Below are 18251 nucleotides of genomic sequence, written 5' to 3'. Positions count from 1 at the left end.
TCAATAGATATTCATATTATATATATATATATATATATATATATATAAATATGTTAATTTCAAAATTTACATAGAAAATTTATTGAGATCTTAATATTTTAATATTGAAATTTGTATTGATAAATCTCGCATTAAAAGTTTTGTGGTTAACGCTTTAAATTTTTGTTACAACAAATATACAAATGTTAATAAAATCATATGAATAGGAAATGTCAATAATAAACATTTATATTAAAAGATACTATATATATCTATGTAAATGTCACTAAAGTTTAATTAAATACCATATAAAGTAAATAAAATAATTGTTTTGATTTATTTACCAAAAGCATGACTGTAAATAAACAAAAGGTGTTGGTTTTGATTAATGCGCTTACTCTAATATATACATTTTTATTGATGCAAAATATTTTTTAAATGGGTGGTTTCTAATATGTTATTTGATCCTGACAATCCCATAAATACACTTTTTCAAATCGAAGTAATTTTTAATATTGGAAGTACTATATATATATATATTATTTCATTCAGATTAAATATTTTAGTCTTGATTTTTATTCATAAAAATCTTTTAATGAAATATCATGACAAGATTCCAATAACCTTCTTTTGAGTTTGTTCGAAGAATGAGAGATTTGATCATTCGTCTAATGTTTGTTTCTCTCTACTACCTTGTCTAGCTATTATAATTGTATGAAAAAGAGATTTGACCTATTTATTATAATTTTTCCGGTTTATAATTTAATAAATCAAACGGCTCTTAGTTTATACATAGTTTACATATACTAGAATGATAAAGTATTATATATATATATATTATCGATATACTCTTCAGTAACTAAACCTCAAAAGCATAGGTTGATAAAATAAATAATTTTTTGTTGTTGTTTAGGAGATAATTTTTAGACCGGACTGGTGAATATATAAAAGACATACTTTTATATTTCAAGTCTGCATTTATATTCTATAACAGCTTGATTTTCTTCAGAATTTTGATTCTTAGATATGTATCTGGAGTGGAAATAATTTTTACAGGTGTCCATCTTTTTTAGTTGACACTTATGTAATTCACTGAATTCACAAAAGAAGTTTAAAAAGGAAACAAAACTCATATCAGTGAGAAAAAAAACGAGAACGAAAGCACAATTTTATAGAGGTAGAAAATAACATCACTTATGCAGAGTCAATAGTAAACAAGTCGAGAGTAGAAAACCTAATCATCTTTTGTCATTTTACAATCAATGTTGCCTATCTGGTTTTTGCGATTTGTGTTAGCCGCAAAACTTAATTTCATTTTGTGCATATGAAGTGTTAAAAATAACTAAAATGAGCTTTAATACGTTAGATATTCGACAACGATGATACATGTAAGAAAACAACATTTGTATTCATCATGTTACAATCAATAAAGATTGTAGTGTTGCAAAATGTTACAACTATTCAATTAATAAACAAATATTATTATTGTTTCAAAAAAAAAAAAAAAAAAACAAATATTATTATAATTAATTCACTCCGCGCATGCGAGCGGATTATCGTCTAATTAATCGTATTTTAGTAAATGAAACATGTGACCCTCCGGAGAAATATAATTTTACTTTTTTCACGAAACTCACATTTGCGCGAATGTTTCGTTTGAGAAAAATAAATCTGTTCTACTGTATTTTATAATTATTATTTTTTTCTTTTTATTACAATTATATTGAAGTCAAACCATATGAGTGGGATACAATTTAGATTACAACTTTGATTTGAACAAAATTTCCCTAGTCTTCATATTGCTAAACCCCGGTTTGCCCACCCACTAGACACGACACGTTCCGCCAGTCTGCTTTTTATATCCTTAAAAATTAGTTTTCATTCTCTACTGCTGACGATTTCCACGAGAACATGAGGTTGTCCTCGTTGCCTTGGATGCGGGAATTCTCATGTCGTCTTCAGATTAGCTAGCTTCCGATGAACACCTCGAAGCTTGTAATCGTCACCGCCAATATGCGCAAAATGTTATAGAACAAGGGTTATAGAACACAAACCATAAAATCACTCTAGAACTGCCTATACAAGCTCCTAAACCACTCGGAGACCAATAGCCAAAACACCTTCTGGTCAAGAACGGATTGCAAGAAGCCGAGTACAGAATGAAAGTAGCTGATCTTTTGAAATTTTTATTTCTGTTTTATATTTTAGCTTTTGCTCATTTTTCTAGTTTTAGTGTACATAAATTGGTTTTGATTCTTTTATAAATTTCTAACTACTTAGTTTGTATTAAATTAACTTATTGAAAAAATATTCAACATATATTACGTAATCTGAATAGCTAACTTTTAATATTAAATGGTTAATAGTTTATTAGTTTAGTTAACGTGTGGTTTCCAAATTTAAAAATATATATTTAATTTTTTAGAACACTAATTAATACTGATATATAGTGTATACAACTATTCACATTTATCTATCAACTAGGTGGACCGCCCGCACGCATGTGCGGGCATTAACATTGATATTAAATTGATAATTACATATTTACAACTATATAATATTTATGTTACATGTATGTGGTTAATATGAAAGATTTGATGTGGCATATTGATATTTATACTATGTTCATATCCTCATCAGAATTCAAATATATCTCACGGAATATAACTCACGGAGGAACTTGTTCAAAGCATCGTCTCCTTCATGCTTATCATCCTTCTATTCTTCTTCACTTCAGCTTCAAGCTTGTCATAGTCCTTTGTTTTCTTGGAAGAACGATAAGCCGGTCTCATTGAAACCTTTGCACCATTACACAAACAAATAATATAAATTTTAAAATGTCAAGAGTCTGTGATTCAAACTTCTCATCAGGTGAAACTAAATAAAAAGAAAAAAGAAAGTAGAAAACATGTTTAAGAAATTCGGGTCTGACAAAATTGTTGGTTGTTTGACATGTTCAAGAGATGTCCATGTGATTATCTATACTTTTAAAAGACTTTTCTTAATTTTGGTTGATATTACTTTATATCTGCACTTCACGACTGCTATCTGAATACACACCGCAAGGAAAAAAAAGGTCAATACAATGTGTACAACTCAGAATATGGCATTGTTTGAGTTTAAAAGGACTGCTTGGTACTATCTAATAAAACGTATCATTTATATCTGATAAAGCGTATCATTTAGATACATAACTCTTTGAACTGCTTATAGGTTAAGCATGAATATTCTGTTAGTTCAAAAAGTTAGAGTTCAAAAGATTTAAAAGGACTGCTTGGTACTATCTAATAAAATGTATCCTTTAGATGTCAATTATCCAATTACATCTATAAACCAATTACCTTTCGCAACAATCTCGGTTTGAGATGATGCGCTTTCTCTCTTGGAACATCAGTCACAATACTCAGATGCAAAATCACTAACATAATTGACACAATTTACATAGAAGTGTTTATCATGGAGGTGTGTTCTGAGAATGCATTATGCTTCAAACGATCACATTTAACACTAATCTTAAAACATCATAAAAATATAATTGAGAAAAAACAAATATTTCACGCATAACCCCAATAAAAAAAATTAGCCAAGAAATATAAAAGAGAGATTTGAATTACCTGAGATTTATTATCATTGGTTTCATTGTAACAACAGAGTTGATTTACGGTTTCCTTCTCTAAGCCTTAAGTCAGAAAATAGGTAATTCTAACAAAAATATTTAAAGATGTAAACAATCCTCAAAAGATAACAAATTATATAATTGATAGGACAACGTCAATGAGTTTCAAAAAATTTAAAAAAGTTTTGAGATTACCTTTGGCTCTCAGATGTACCGAAGAGGATCACGCACAATAAATAAATTGTACTTGATTAGCATACACATCTTATATTATATTCTTGATAAGTGATTTAACTTTATAAAAAAAATTTACTTTTTTCGAAAGGGATGATCAGTTCGTGGATAAATATAGTCGTCTCTTTTTGTTAGTTGAATCACTACTGATGCAAAAATATAGATAGAGGTACAACATGGAGAGGAAGAGAACAAAAATAACGGAGAAGAATAATCTCCCATAAAATTACCAGTAATGGTGTTCTCGTCTATGAGTTAATTATTGATTATCATACACCTGCGCAAGATCACAAAAGTAAAATTTAAATTAGAACGATCAAAAACATATGAAAACGTAAAATATAGATGCGTGCAACTGATGGGGGTGACGTGATATTTATATAGCAAATTAGTTTAAGTTTCTAAATGACCTAGTTTTCAAGAGAAGCTATGAGATAGAATATCCTCTAATAAATTTTAATTCAGCTATGAGATAGAATATCTTCTAATAAATTTTTAAAGATATTCTGGTTATAATATATACATAATTTTGGTAACTCAAATCTTGCTATATATATTTAAATATTAAAAGCATGATATTAGGAAAAAAAATATCTCGTCAGTTGATTGCAACTGGTTTTTGATAAAACAAATCCCAATATAAGGATTTAAATAATAGATAATAAGGAAAGAATAAAGAATTTTAACGTTAAAACCCCTCAACTAAGTTTGATTTGGGTAAAAACCCCAAAACTAAGTATTTAACGAAAAACCACAAAAACTAACTTTATTTAATGAATTAAAACTCTAACATGTCATAATTACCATTACTACTAGTAAATCTTTAGTTTATGGGTTTGTACACTAAGTAAATGTAGTTGAAGAATTTTACCATTAAAAATGAAAAAATTCAAAATATTGTAATAGGAGGATAAATTTTCAAAATACATTTTATAAATTAATGTATAAGCTTCTATAAATGACTTAGAACCTCTTGTAATAATTTTAAACATCTGATAAGCCAATATAAATACTTTTATAAATGTATTTATAATTTTATAAATGTATTTATAATTTTATAAATTATTTATAAAGCATGCATTGAATTATTAGACATTAATAGTTATTATGATACTTTATATACAAATACTATACGAATATAAAATCATTTTATCAATTCAAATAAATATTTTTGTTTATTATTTTATGTAATTTATAAATAAATAAAAAAATTGATCGCATTATTACTCCTTCATAGTTTCAACAATTAGTTACCATAAATAATTATTTCTAATATTATGTAGATTATTTGGAAAGTGGTAATTGAATTATCCTTTCCTTTTAGATATAATTATAATAAATAAAATTAAAAATCACCGGTCAATCAAATTATAACAATTTCAAGAGTTCATTTATGATCAACACGTAATAAAAATCACTTATGTGACTTCTCAATCAATATATAGCAGGATTTATATTTTTATAAATAATTTATAACATTATATAAATAATTTTAAAATTCTGATAAAAAAATATTTTGTAAACAACGATAAATAATTTAAAAATCATAAAATAAACATGTTTGGATTTTGTAATATTTAAAATAGTTATTATATAATTATATTTGAATACAATTCATCAAGTAGAGTATAAAACTATTATAATTATCTTATATAAAAATTCGTTCATTATATTTTATAGTTTAGAAATATTAAAAGTAATAAATAAAACATTATTAATCTTTCTATAATTTCAAAAATTAGTTGCCATAAATTGTTATTTGTAATATTCTTTAGATTATATGGCAAGTGATGTTTAATGTTTTTAGACTTACCTTAAATTTTTAGATCTAATTTAAATAAATAAAAATTAAAAACAATCGATCAATCAAATTATAACAATTTTGTTGAAAATTTACCTATGAGCGACACGTTACTAGACCTCAATAAAGTGACTTCTCTTTTAATATATAGGGGATATAGTGAATTGTATAAACTTTATCATAACTATTTTCATATTTTGTATAATACTCATGTGTTAAATAGTTTTATTTTTGTCAGTTTTGCCTTGCTTAGCACATGTGTTCAAGGCACATTTGCACGTGGTATTTTATTTTTCTTTAAAAACTAGGGTCTTATTTGCGAAAAAGTATAAATATAGCTAAAGTTTGGGAACTTTCTTTTATGAAGCACAAGGTCTTAGAACTATTTGGGCCGGGCCTGCTTCGGCCCCTGAATAGCTGAGCACGGCACCGACAAAGATGACGTTAGAAAACTGACGTTGGCACCTTGAGAGGAAGAAGAAAGCGTTATAAAATACGTAATAGTTTTAACAACGTTAAGTACTTAAGTTCCTGTGTTCTTGATATCATACGATGGCGATCATCTCTCCTACTAAGTCCCATCAAGTGTTCTTCAACTACAGAGGAGAGCAACTGCGTCACAGCTTCGTGAGTCATCTCACTGATGCTTTTGAACGGCATGGGATTAACTTCATCGTTGACAAATACGAGCAGAGAGGCAAAGATCTCAAAAATATCTTTGCAAGGATCGAAGAGTCGAGCATTGCGCTTGCCATCTTCTCTACCAGGTTGTATACTATTTTCCACGCTCTTTGATTATCAAGTGTCTACATTGGCTCCAGAAATTTTTTTTACAGCTGTCATAAATTAAACTAAATTAATTATTTAATTTAGTTTTATTAAAATAATAATTTGAAATATTATTAAAATAGTGATTATATAATATTAAATTAAGAATACTTTCTCATTTAAAATGAATATATAACATAAATGTTTCTATAAAGCCAGAAAAAAACTGATTTAGATCCAAAAAAAAGATTAAAAAAAATATATTGAGTAGATGCTTTGGCTCGTAACAAAATAAAAAATAAAATGGGAACAACTAGCATCGAAGATTGAACTCGGGTTTCAGAATTTTGGGGGTGTCAAAATAGGGATTTTAACCAACCATGCTACGTTGGTTCATTGCACAGAGCCTACAAAGACATTTATATTATTGAACCAGAATTAGAATCAACAACCGTAATCACCTAATCATAATCGACTTAATTATATAGGTATCCTGAGTCGAGCTGGTGCATGGATGAGTTAGTGAAGATGAAGAAACTAGCTGATAAAGGGAAGATCCAAGTCATTCCAATCTTTTACAAGGTGAGCGCACGAGACGTGAGGAGACAGACGGGTAAGTTTGGAGATAAATTCTGGAATCTCGCCAGAGCTTCTATTACTAGCGGAGATCAGATCAAGAAATGGAAGGAAGCGTTGGAATGTATATCAGGAAAGATGGGTTTGTCGTTGAAAAACAAGAGGTATGCTTTCCAGTCACATTCTCGCTCTAGTCCGTTTCCTCCAAAATCTGAGCATATACTTTATATATGGCAGCTGTGAAGCTGATTTCATCAAGGAAATTGTGAAGGAGGTTGTGAGAGTTATAGAAGCACCTGAACTCGAGGAAAAGGATAATCATGCTGAGAAGAAAAAGAGAACGCATCGCAGTTGCCTATGTGAGCTTCCCCATTTCAAGAGGAGCAAAACCCTAACAGTTTTTTTTTTCTTTTTTTTTTCTTTCTTGTTTTAACCCTAAAAGTCTAGACGTAACTGAATTTTGTAATTTGTCATGTTAAATTCTTCTCTTTATCTAAGTGTTTTCTTTCTTTAGCATATATCCAAGGCAGGAGCGGAGCTATTCAAGGCATAATGGGCTCAGCTGACCCCACCAAATTTACAAATTTGTTTTCTATTTAAGTCCCCAATCTTTTATTTTCTTTCCTTTTCACCTTCATTTTTCAGTTTGTAACTTAAATATCATATATCCACAAATGTTATGTTTTAAATCCCTTGTAAATTAATTATATTTATGTGTTTACTTATTTTATATTATTTTAATATAATAATTAATATATATATGATCCCGGTAAAATTATTTTCTGGCTGTGCCACTAATCCAAGGTATTTTTTTCCTATATGAATAGGAGCATAGAGAATGTTTAATAATAAGGGCATCAGCACTGGGTAATTTCTCAACCTTCTCTAGATAACATTATAATAGTATTTTTAACACAGTTTTACTTAAAATTAAAATTAAATGTTTAAAATCTAATGCCACCATTTATATAAAGACACATGTAAAACCAACACTTCAGCCGTTTTTGAAAGTTCCTTGCTAATTCTTAAAGATATGTTTCTCTTTAAATATACTTTTTCTCACATACTTTTAACTTTTTAAATATATTTTTTGGTTGAGAAATTTGGGAAGAATTTCGCACTAATGATGATGCCCTAAGGGTCAAATATTATTTACATGATACTAGATCATGTATAAATGCAATATGTATAAGCATACAAATTGGGCGTCGGCCAAGTGTTGTTTGATATGTAAATGCATTTACGTAAGTTCAACATGTAAATGCAATATATATATATATATGTAATATTTCGGCGAAGCATACTTAATCTGTTAATCATATCTATAAATTCAATATGTAAATGAAAATATGTATAAATGCAATATATTAAGACTAACATAATTCATATTGCATTTACATGCTATACATATAAAACAAACCTACAAATGCTGTAGCAACCTTGTATACACACTCAAGAAAGTAGAAGCTGTCTATACGATGCTCTTTCCTTTTCAAATTCAAGACCGAGTCAAACCCTAAATCATATGTATATGTAGTTATTGAATCTTGCACGCAATGTAAATTACCTGTCTCATACGCAGTAAACGAGAACTGCCCTGAGTCCACCTTATCGGCTTCATGCAACGTCGTCGTCCCATGTTGGCGGCATCACCTAGTACCTACTAATATTACACAAGAGCAAGAGAGGGAGAACATTATTAATCTAAGATTGATAACGATCGATGAGATAATGTTCCAGTAGTTACTACCAGGGGCAAATCTAGAGTATTTATTTACTGGGTGCACTATTGGTAATAAAAATGAGATTGGAACTTGGGTTATTATGAATGCCCAAGTTCACATTTACTATCTAATACACCAAAATTTTAATTTTTTAGCTATAAAATTTTAATTTTTAAGATATATATGGGTGCAGCCGTACAGGTGCCACCTCACCACATAAGGTGGCTTCGCCCCTGGTTACTACCTTGACGCCTTGACGGTGATTTTCAGATAATCAGAAAGAGGATGATATCTTCGTTAGGGTTTACGATGAAGTATTTGCCAACGGTTATTGAGTTTGTATATATGAATATTCTCGGACATGCATTTCGTTGTCCAGAATGAGCTCATACCCGATTGATAGTGTTGTAGGAGATAACAACGTGAGTATCAAAAGAAAAAATGAACTCCGAAAAGAAAATCCATGGCGGCACTAGAGAGAGAGAGAGAGATTTTTGCAGTATTCAAAGTTTTGGACGTTTCGTGAAAATGTGGCCTACTTGCTTATGACTGATCTGCGTTTTGTTTTTATTGATTGATGTGTCTTGTTTTAGCTCTTGCCGCGGTTCAGGAAACATTTCAACAGGAGTGATACTCGATAGCCAACAATGGTCTTTCTCTCCATCTCCAGAGGCTGAGATGCCGTTTGAACTTCCAAGGACCAGGTGAGATTCACTCCACAGATAGAGGCTTTAGGAGCAAAGTTAGTTAGTATTCTCAAACAAAGAGGGCCTTTTGTGGCTTTGCATTTGAGATATGAGATGGACATGTTGGCTTTCTCTGGTTGCACTCAGGAAGAAGCTGAAGAGCTCAAAAAGATGAGGTAACATACTCTTCTAGCTTTGACCTTTTATACAAAATCTTGATTTCATGGTTCTCTTTCTAGGTATGCATATCCATGGTGGAAAGAGAAAGAGGTAGTCTCTAAGGAGAGCAGAGTGTAAGGGCGTTGTCCATTGACACCTGAAGAGACTGTTTCGGTCTTAAAAGCATTAGGGTTCCACAATAAGGATACACAGATATACACAGGGCCGGCTTAACCATTTCATAGGCCCTGGGGCAATTTTTCAAAATAGGCCCTTAACTCTTAAAATATTGTTTATTTCTAACAAAATTGTATAGTTTATCAAAATATGAAACCAAATGCTTAAAATATTATCATGCTCACGTACGGGATTAGAAGTGATTAGTCGTATTAAAAACAATTCTCTCACATAAATTATTTTTATACCATCAGATTTTAAATTTGTATTAGCACTTGTTTTCAAAATGTTGTTCAATGTTCACCATGATACAATCTAATTGTCTAGAAAGAAGTGACATATAATTAGGAATAAAATTTTGATCCGTCTAAAATATATAAACCTAGTTACTAAAAGTTTTATTTTAAAAAATAAAATAATATTAATAGAACAGAGCATGATCTCATAAAATAAAATAAAAATTGGAATTATATATGGGGAAATGGAATTCTAATGGGAAACGAAGAATTTAGTGAGAAAAAGATATTTGGGGAACGCGAAACGTTTTTGATTTGAAAAGAAAAATCAGTCTATATGAACATTCCTATAATTTTCCAGCTGTATCTGTTCTGCCTCTTAAATTTCGTATATTCAGTTGACAAATTTTTTTTTTTGAATACTCAAAAACATAATGGGCCCCTCTCTCTCTCTTGGGCCCTGGGCTGCACCTGAGCCGGCCCTGGTTATACATTGAAGCTGGTGATATTTACGGTGGTGAGAGGAGATTACTGTTAACATTTGAACAACACAGCTCTAATACCATGTTGAACTTTTACTTCTTGGCTTGACCTCTCACTCATGGCCAACCTCTATTTCTCTCTCTGTTCCTATTTTCTTGTTCACTCTCTGTTGTTACACTTGTGTTATAATGTACACAAGCTTACTCCCTCTCTTTTCTCTCTCACGTTTAATTTGTTTTCTTGTAGAAAAAAAAGAGAGAACACTTTTTCTGTCTTCAATTTTTTTTTTGTTCAAAACTGTCGACATTTTTTCTTTTCTCATAAGTTTCAAACACACAAACTTACACATATTTATAGTAGATTCTCTAACTACTACGCACACATATTTAGACTTTTAGCCTAACCATTCCCATTTGTCTTTACCTAGACTAAGTTTACAAGAAAAGTCTAACACTCCAACTTCTTTGACTTCTCCTTTGAGTTTGTTTGCTCTTGTCTCTTTCACATTTTCTTGGTCTTCTTTTCTTTTTGTTTTTTTTTTCTTGTTTAATCAAATGATACAGTTCCAACAATTAGCCATTTTAAAAGAATCATTCCCAAGAATTGTAAGTTTTTTTTTCTGTCACACTGTCATGCTTTCACCATATAATATAGTTTCAAAATGATAAATCACAATGTGTTATCAGGTGAAAAAGGAAATGCTATTAGACTCAACGGAACTGCAACATTTTCAGAACCATTCATCAGCTCTAGATTTCATTGTATCAGTAGCCAGCGACACTTTTATTCCTACCTACTATGGAAACATGGCTAAAGTTGTTGAAGGTCATCGAAGGTACTTTACATAAAATCAAAATGTTTACTAAAAGTCTCAGCGAGATTATTGAACTGAGGGTTTCCATTTTTTTGGAAAGATATATCAGGTTTAAGAAAACAATATTGCTGAACCGGAAGAGAAGAGACTATTGGAGCTTTTGGACTTGCATGACAACAAGACACTCTCATGGGATCAGTTTGCAGTATATGTCAAGGAGGTTCATGAGGGAAGAAGGATGGGGGAACCAGCACATAGGAAAGTAATCTCTGATAAACCAAAGGAAGAAGATTACTTCTATGCCAATCCTCATGAAATGCATCAGTGAAGGTCCATCCACTTTAACATAGTAAAGCTTCTTTAAAAATTTTATAAAGCATATAGTAGATCACTAACCACTAGAGCAGGAACTGATTAGTTACCATCTCTGTGTTTTTCTTTGTCGTTTTCGGTTTTTTGTAAATTAAGAGATGTAACTTAGAAGGGTTAGTATATTTATATCAGGAATTGATATCCAAATCAGGTTTAGCTATCTTCTTAAGATCTAATCGATTTAATCAATGACATTATGAGACAAGTCCTTCCTCGGACTAAAGGCTTCTCCTTTTTCCAGTGACAAAGAAAAGGACATAATAAAGGGTTTATTGTGGATCATAGATTATTATTACTCCTCTCATTATATTCATTCAGGGGCCGTTTGTTTCAGCATTTGTTATTTCCATTCAAATGATTCATTTGTATGATCTATTCAAATGATCCATTCAGATTTTTGTGATTGTTTGTTTGTCCATCCACATAGCTCATTTAGATGAATCATCTAAATGGATCTTATGTTTGTTTCTTTATTTTCATTTCTATTCAAATGAGTTTAGCAAACAAATTACCAAAATACCCTTACGTTAATTTAATCATATGTTTGATATTAATTTTAACTATATTACATTTAATTATTTAATTTAATATATTTACATTAGAATTATTTCAAAATTAACGAGTTTTTTTTTTGCAGTTTGGGCGGGAAAACAAGATTTTTCGGTTATGGCGGGAAAACGAGATTTTTCGGTTTTGGCGGGAAAATACAAATTTTCGGTTTTGGCGAGAAAACAGGTTTTTGCGGTTTTATCGGGAAATACGTTTTTGGCAAGAAAACACGTTTTTACGGTTTTGGAGGGAACCACGTTTTTGCGATTTTGGCGGAAAAATGCATTTTTGCGGTTTTGGCGGGAAAACGCGTTTTGCGGTTCTAGCGGGAAAACACGTTTTTGCGGTTTTGGCAGGAAAAAACATTTTTGCGATTTTGGCGGGAAAACGTGCTTTTGCTGTTTTGGCGGGAAAACGCGGTTTTGCGGTTTTGGCGGGAAAACGCGGTTTTGCGGTTTTGGCGGGAAAATGCAGTTTTGGCGGGAAAGCACGTTTTTGCGGTTTTGGCGAGAAAACGCATTTTTGCGTTTTTAGCGGGAAAACACGTTTTTGCGATTTTGGCGAAAAACGCGTTTTTGCGATTTTGGCGGGAAAACAAGTTTTTGGCGGGAACACATTTTTACGGTTTTCGCGGAAAAACGAGATTTTTTTGTTTTGGCGGGAAAATACAAATTTTTGGTTTTGGCGAGAAAACATGTTTTTGGTTTTGGCGGGAAAGTACGTTTTTGCAATTTTGGCGGAAAAGTACGTTTTTGCAATTTTGGCAGGAAAACACGTTTTGCGACTTTGGCGGGAAAACATGTTTTTTGTGTTTTGGCGGAAAAATGTATTTTGGGGTGTTGGCGTGAAAACATAATTTTTTGTGATTTGTGCATGAAAACATGTTTTTCGGTTTTTGCGGGAAAACACGTTTTTGCAATTTTGACGGGAAAATATTTTTTTGCAATTTTAGCGGAAAATGCGTTTTGGGGTTTTGGCGTGAAAAAATAGTTTTTAGCACGGGAAAAAGTGTTTGTAGTTTTGTCAGTTTTCGTTTGTGACAAAAATGATATTATGTTTTGGTTTGTAATTTGTGAATTACATTAGGGGCATAATAGACTTTATACCATTTTGAATGAACCATCTACATTCAAATGATCCAAATTGGTTCAGCTGAATGAACTTTAAAATTAAGCCTAAATTTCCAAAAGTCATCCGGATGATCTATTTGAATGAATTGCACTTTTAGTGCATAAACAAACAAAACTCCCATCTTCATCCAGATGATTCATTTAAATGGAGAAACAAACAGGCCCTCATTAGATCATACATTCGTTTAAGAAACTAATGACTGCTCAGTCTAGAAGCAAATAATGTCTTCTAGAGCAGTAACAGCCACATTCATTCGCCTTTGGTCCTTTAAAAATCCAACCGTTGGTATCTTCTGCAGCCTCTGCTTCTCCTTCACAATCAGTGCTCTCTCTTCCATGTCCCAACCAATGGTATATTTTTGGTGCAGAAGATTTGGTTACCAACGCAAAAAAAATGGCTATTTTCTCTCTCCTAGCGAAAATAAAGGCGATTCTCATCTGTAACAGTGCCGATCTCTGCTTCTCACCGGCGTCTCCTCCGACGTCGGATCAGCAGCCATTTCTCTGCTCCGGTCCCGCCGGCGCAGATGAAGAAGAAGAAACCGAAGATTTCTCCGAGGAAATCCCCGAAGAAGAAGAAGCCCACCCCGAAATCGCCGCCATCTTCAGTGTCGGCAAAATCAACCACTAGCCTTAGTGACTTTCACCCGATTGACCCCTCGTTTGTTTCTGATGCCCAAATCGGCGGCCCCGCTGACAAGGATGCTCAACAATCGATTGCTCACTCGGATCTGGTCCTAGAATTGGTAGCGCTTCCGACAAGTGAGACAGTGATCGCCGTTTCCTCGACAGATCCATCTCCATCTCGTGAAGAATTACAAGACTCTGTTCTAGAGTCTAACCTAGAGTCGAGCCCTGTCGGTGCGCCGATTAGCTCCTCTGTCTCAACCCCGGAAAAGCTAGCTATCTCTAAGGAAAGCCAAGCCCCGGATGTGTCTCTTCCCGTAGTTTCTGTTGACGCCAAGTTTGATGCTTTGAGCTCACAGGTAGCTAAGAATGACTATCAGCCTCCAGTGGAAGCCTCTGTTCCAGAAGCTGTGGTTATGAGTGAGGATGTTTCGCCAGTGGCGCACGGTCTGACTAACTCGATGAAGGTGCATCAGGAGGCACCAAAAGAAAATGCCCCTGCGAGTACATCGAAAATCCACCCAGGCTTGCCGGTGCCTTCCAAAACCCCCGGAAACGACTGGTGTGCTCATGCTAAGGGGTTTGGCAAAAGGCTTGCAAAGAAAGGAGAAGCCTTTACACTACCCTCGGGTGAAGCTTGCATCAAAATTCCTAACTCGGTGATTGAGAAGAATAGAAAATCTTGGGAACCATTTATCATCGGCCAGTTCTACTCTGATCCTCCGTCTCAGGGAACATTACACAACATTGTTAATGGGATCTGGAGCAAACAATATAGGGACATTGCAGTCTCAAAAATGGAGGGCTTTGCGTTCCTGTTTCGGATACCGAATGTGGCAACAAGGCACAGGGTAGTTCAGCAGCGGCTCTGGCAGATTGAGGGCCAAACTATGTTCGTGGACAAATGGGAACCAGGAGTCGTTCCGAGAAAGCCCGAGCTCACCTCTGCGCCGATTTGGCTTGAGCTCAGAAATGTGCCCCTTCAATTCTTCAATGAGGATGGATTGGAGAGGATTGCTGGGCTTGTAGGTCACCCGGAGTACTTACATCCCTCCACTGCAAATAAAACTAACCTTGAGGTTGCTAAGGTCTTTACGATCATTGATCCAAGGAAGCCTCTACCGGAAGCTGTAAATGTTCAGTTTGATTCTGGCGCTATCAGCCGAGTTCTGGTCTCAAGCCCTTGGATGCCACCTGTGTGCGGCATTTGTAAGGAAGTTGGCCATGTCTCAAAGCGTTGCCCCTCTGTGATTAAAGTTTGCGAGCATTGCAACTCTGAGAAGCACTCCTCCGCAAAATGCCCTCAGAAGAAGAAAGCGGATCCTCCTGGTAGGAAAACGCGCAGGGGAAAGTCTAGAGACAAGCAGGTTTGGAGAGAGGTCGGCAGCTCGGGTGTTAAGGCAAAACATCTTTCGCTCGATGGCCAGAACACCTCCCCGCCGGGGCTCGCAGATTTGGCTAGGCAGTCAGCGCAAGAAGAGCCAATTGCGCAAGAGGAAGGAACTGAGCAGGGGGTACATCCAGTTTTGCTAGGTAAGAAGCAGGTCCAGAGTGTGCAGGAAGTGCTACCTAGTGACTCTAAGCTGGGATCATCTACAGATTTAGCGTTGGGAGAATCCAGTACCACACCATACTACCTCAGATCCATGAGGCTAAAGAGCCGCTATGGTGCTTCTCACTCCTCTCAATCTGACATCCAGCCGGACTCCTTTGATGTCGAATCCTCGGACTCAGAATTGGAGGAAGGGGAGCTAAGTAAGCACGACCTGGATTTGGGTTTTCAGGTGGTAAGGAATAAGAAGAAATTTTCAGGTCTGAAATACTCAGGCCAAAAGGGTGACCGGGGCAGGAGCCCCAAACTCAATTAAATAATGTCGACGGACCTTTTTTGTTGGAATGTACGCGGGTTAAATAAGTTTTCTCACCGCAGCGGATTAAGAAAATGGATCAGGAAATATTCTCCTCTTTTTGGCGGCATCCTTGAGACTCACGTGAAGCAACTCAAGATGAATAAGTTTGTGTCGCAAATTTTTCCGGGGTGGTTTACTGAGGACAACTATGGTTTCTCTCCTCTTGGGAAAATATGGCTTGTCTGGCATCCCTCCCTGGTGGTTACTATTATCTCTAAGTCACTCCAGATGATCACTGCTGAAGTGACCTGGCCTTCTTCTACACCAGCAAAGGTGTTTATCTCGGTAGTATACGCATCAAACGACCCTGTGGACAGGTCTCTTCTCTGGGCGGAGATCACGGCCATGGCGGATGATATGGCTATGAGCACAAAGCCTTGGCTGATCTTGGGTGATTTCAATCAAATCAGGGACCCATCTGAACACTCTTTGCTCCCAACTTTAAATATGGATAAGCGAATTAGAGAATTTAATCTCTGCCTATCTGATGCAAACTTGGATGATCTTAATTTCAGGGGTACAACATTCACATGGTGGAACAAGAGGAAGGCGAGTCCCTTGGCTAAGAAGCTAGATAGGAGCTTGGTGAATGATGAATGGTATTCGGTCTTCCCTTCATCGGTTGCGTTTGTGGGCAGTCCGGATTTCTCTGACCACGCTGTCATATCCATCACGTTGGAGCCCGACAGACGGAGAACTAAAAAGCCTTTCCGTTTTTACAACTTCCTCTTTCAGAACCCGGAGTTTCTCTCTACTATTTGCATCAGCTGGTTCTCGTATAACATTACGGGTTCAGCAATGTTTAGGGTATCAAAGAAGTTGAAGCTGTTGAAAAATGTTATTAGAGAGTTTAGCCGTCAAAACTACTCGGGCATTGAGATGAAAACGGCTCTGGCTCATGAGAAACTCCTCCATGCGCAATCTGCTATGCTATCTCTTCCCTCATCCTCTAACGCTGCTACCGAGCTTCAGGCTCAACATGAGTGGGAAGAATTGGCATCAGCTGAGACAGCTTTCTTCTACCAAAGAACAAGCATCAACTGGCTATCTCTTGGGGATGGAAATTCTAGTCTATTTCATCGGTATGCAGCCTCCCGGCAGGCTCAAAATCATATTCATTTCCTTACTGCACCTAACGGGGAGGAAATTACCTCTCAATCGGGTATCCAACAGCTATGCGTGGATTACTTTGGGGACCTCCTTGGGGGCCCGGTTGCAGACCCTTTATTCATACAAAGCGACATGGATATTCTCTTCGACTTCAAGTGCTCAGCAAGTCAAGTGGCTAGTTTCGAGAAGGATTTCTCTGCTGAGGATGTTAGGAATGCGTTCTTTTCCCTTCCTAAGAATAAGTCGGCTGGGCCTGACGGATATTCAGCAGAATTCTTCACATCTGCGTGGGTGGTTGTGGGTCCGGAAGTAACTGCAGCGGTTCTAGAATTTTTTCGTTCAGGGAAGCTTCTCAAGCAGTGAAACTGTGCAAACCTGGTTCTCATTCCCAAGAAGCTGAACGCTTCACTGACAACGGACTTTAGGCCAATATCTTGTCTAAATACGGTTTATAAAGTCATCTCTAAGCTCCTGGCTACAAGGCTTAAGGTTATTCTCCCGCTTATGATCTCTAAAGCTCAGTCCGCTTTCCTCCCAGGGAGACTCTTAGCTGAGAATGTCCTGCTCGCAACAGACCTCGTCAATGGCTACACCACCCATGCGTTATCACCGAGAGGCATGTTAAAGGTTGATCTTAGGAAGGCGTTTGACAGCGTCCGTTGGGATTTCATCATCGCTGCTCTACGAGCCATTGCCATTCCTGAAAGTTATATTAGCCTTATATCAGAATGCCTGTCTACGGCTTCCTTCTCTGTCTGTGTGAATGGCGCTAATGGAGGTTTCTTCAAGAGTACAAAAGGCATTAGGCAGGGTGATCCCCTCTCACCTTACTTGTTCGTTCTATCTATGGAATGCCTCTCTAGGTTGCTCCTCTCTCGTTATGAGTCGGGGATTATTGGGTATCACCCTAGAACGGAACAGCTGAGGATCTCTCACCTCATGTTTGCTGATGACGTCATGGTGTTCTTCGACGGCACGAGTAACAGCCTGCATGGAATAGCGGAATGCCTCGATGACTTTGCTTCCTGGTCCAGCCTTCATATGAATACTAATAAGACCGAGCTCTTCACTTCAGGAGTTGACCAAGTTGAATCAGCGGCTATTGCTAGCTACGGATTCTCTTCGGGTCAATTCCCTATAAGGTATCTCGGTCTTCCTCTCATGAGCAGGAAGCTAAAGATTTCAGAATATACTCCCTTGTTGCTGAAGATCACCTCGAAAATTCAATCTTGGACTGCTAAGATCCTCTCATTCGCTGGAAGGCTGCAGTTGCTGAGGACTGTGATCTTCGGTCTCGTCT

General features: G+C 35.3%; 1 protein-coding gene across 1 annotated transcript; it reads left to right on the top strand.

Moving 5' to 3' along the window:
• Positions 1-5493: 5493 nt before the first annotated feature.
• On the top strand, positions 5494-10124 carry LOC103839680 (vesicle-associated protein 1-4). The gene is made up of 2 exons (XM_033280568.1): positions 5494-6397; positions 6887-10124. The coding sequence occupies exons 1-2, from the start codon at positions 6183-6185 to the stop codon at positions 7215-7217; spliced, it is 546 nt and encodes a 181-aa protein (XP_033136459.1). The 5' UTR covers positions 5494-6182; the 3' UTR covers positions 7218-10124.
• The last annotated feature ends 8127 nt before the right edge of the window (positions 10125-18251 follow it).

Source organism: Brassica rapa, chromosome A09, assembly GCF_000309985.2.
Source record: "Brassica rapa cultivar Chiifu-401-42 chromosome A09, CAAS_Brap_v3.01, whole genome shotgun sequence".
NCBI classification, from domain to species: domain Eukaryota; kingdom Viridiplantae; phylum Streptophyta; class Magnoliopsida; order Brassicales; family Brassicaceae; genus Brassica; species Brassica rapa.
Note: the sequence above shows the minus strand (reverse complement) of the source record. Positions and strands in the feature narration are given on the sequence as shown.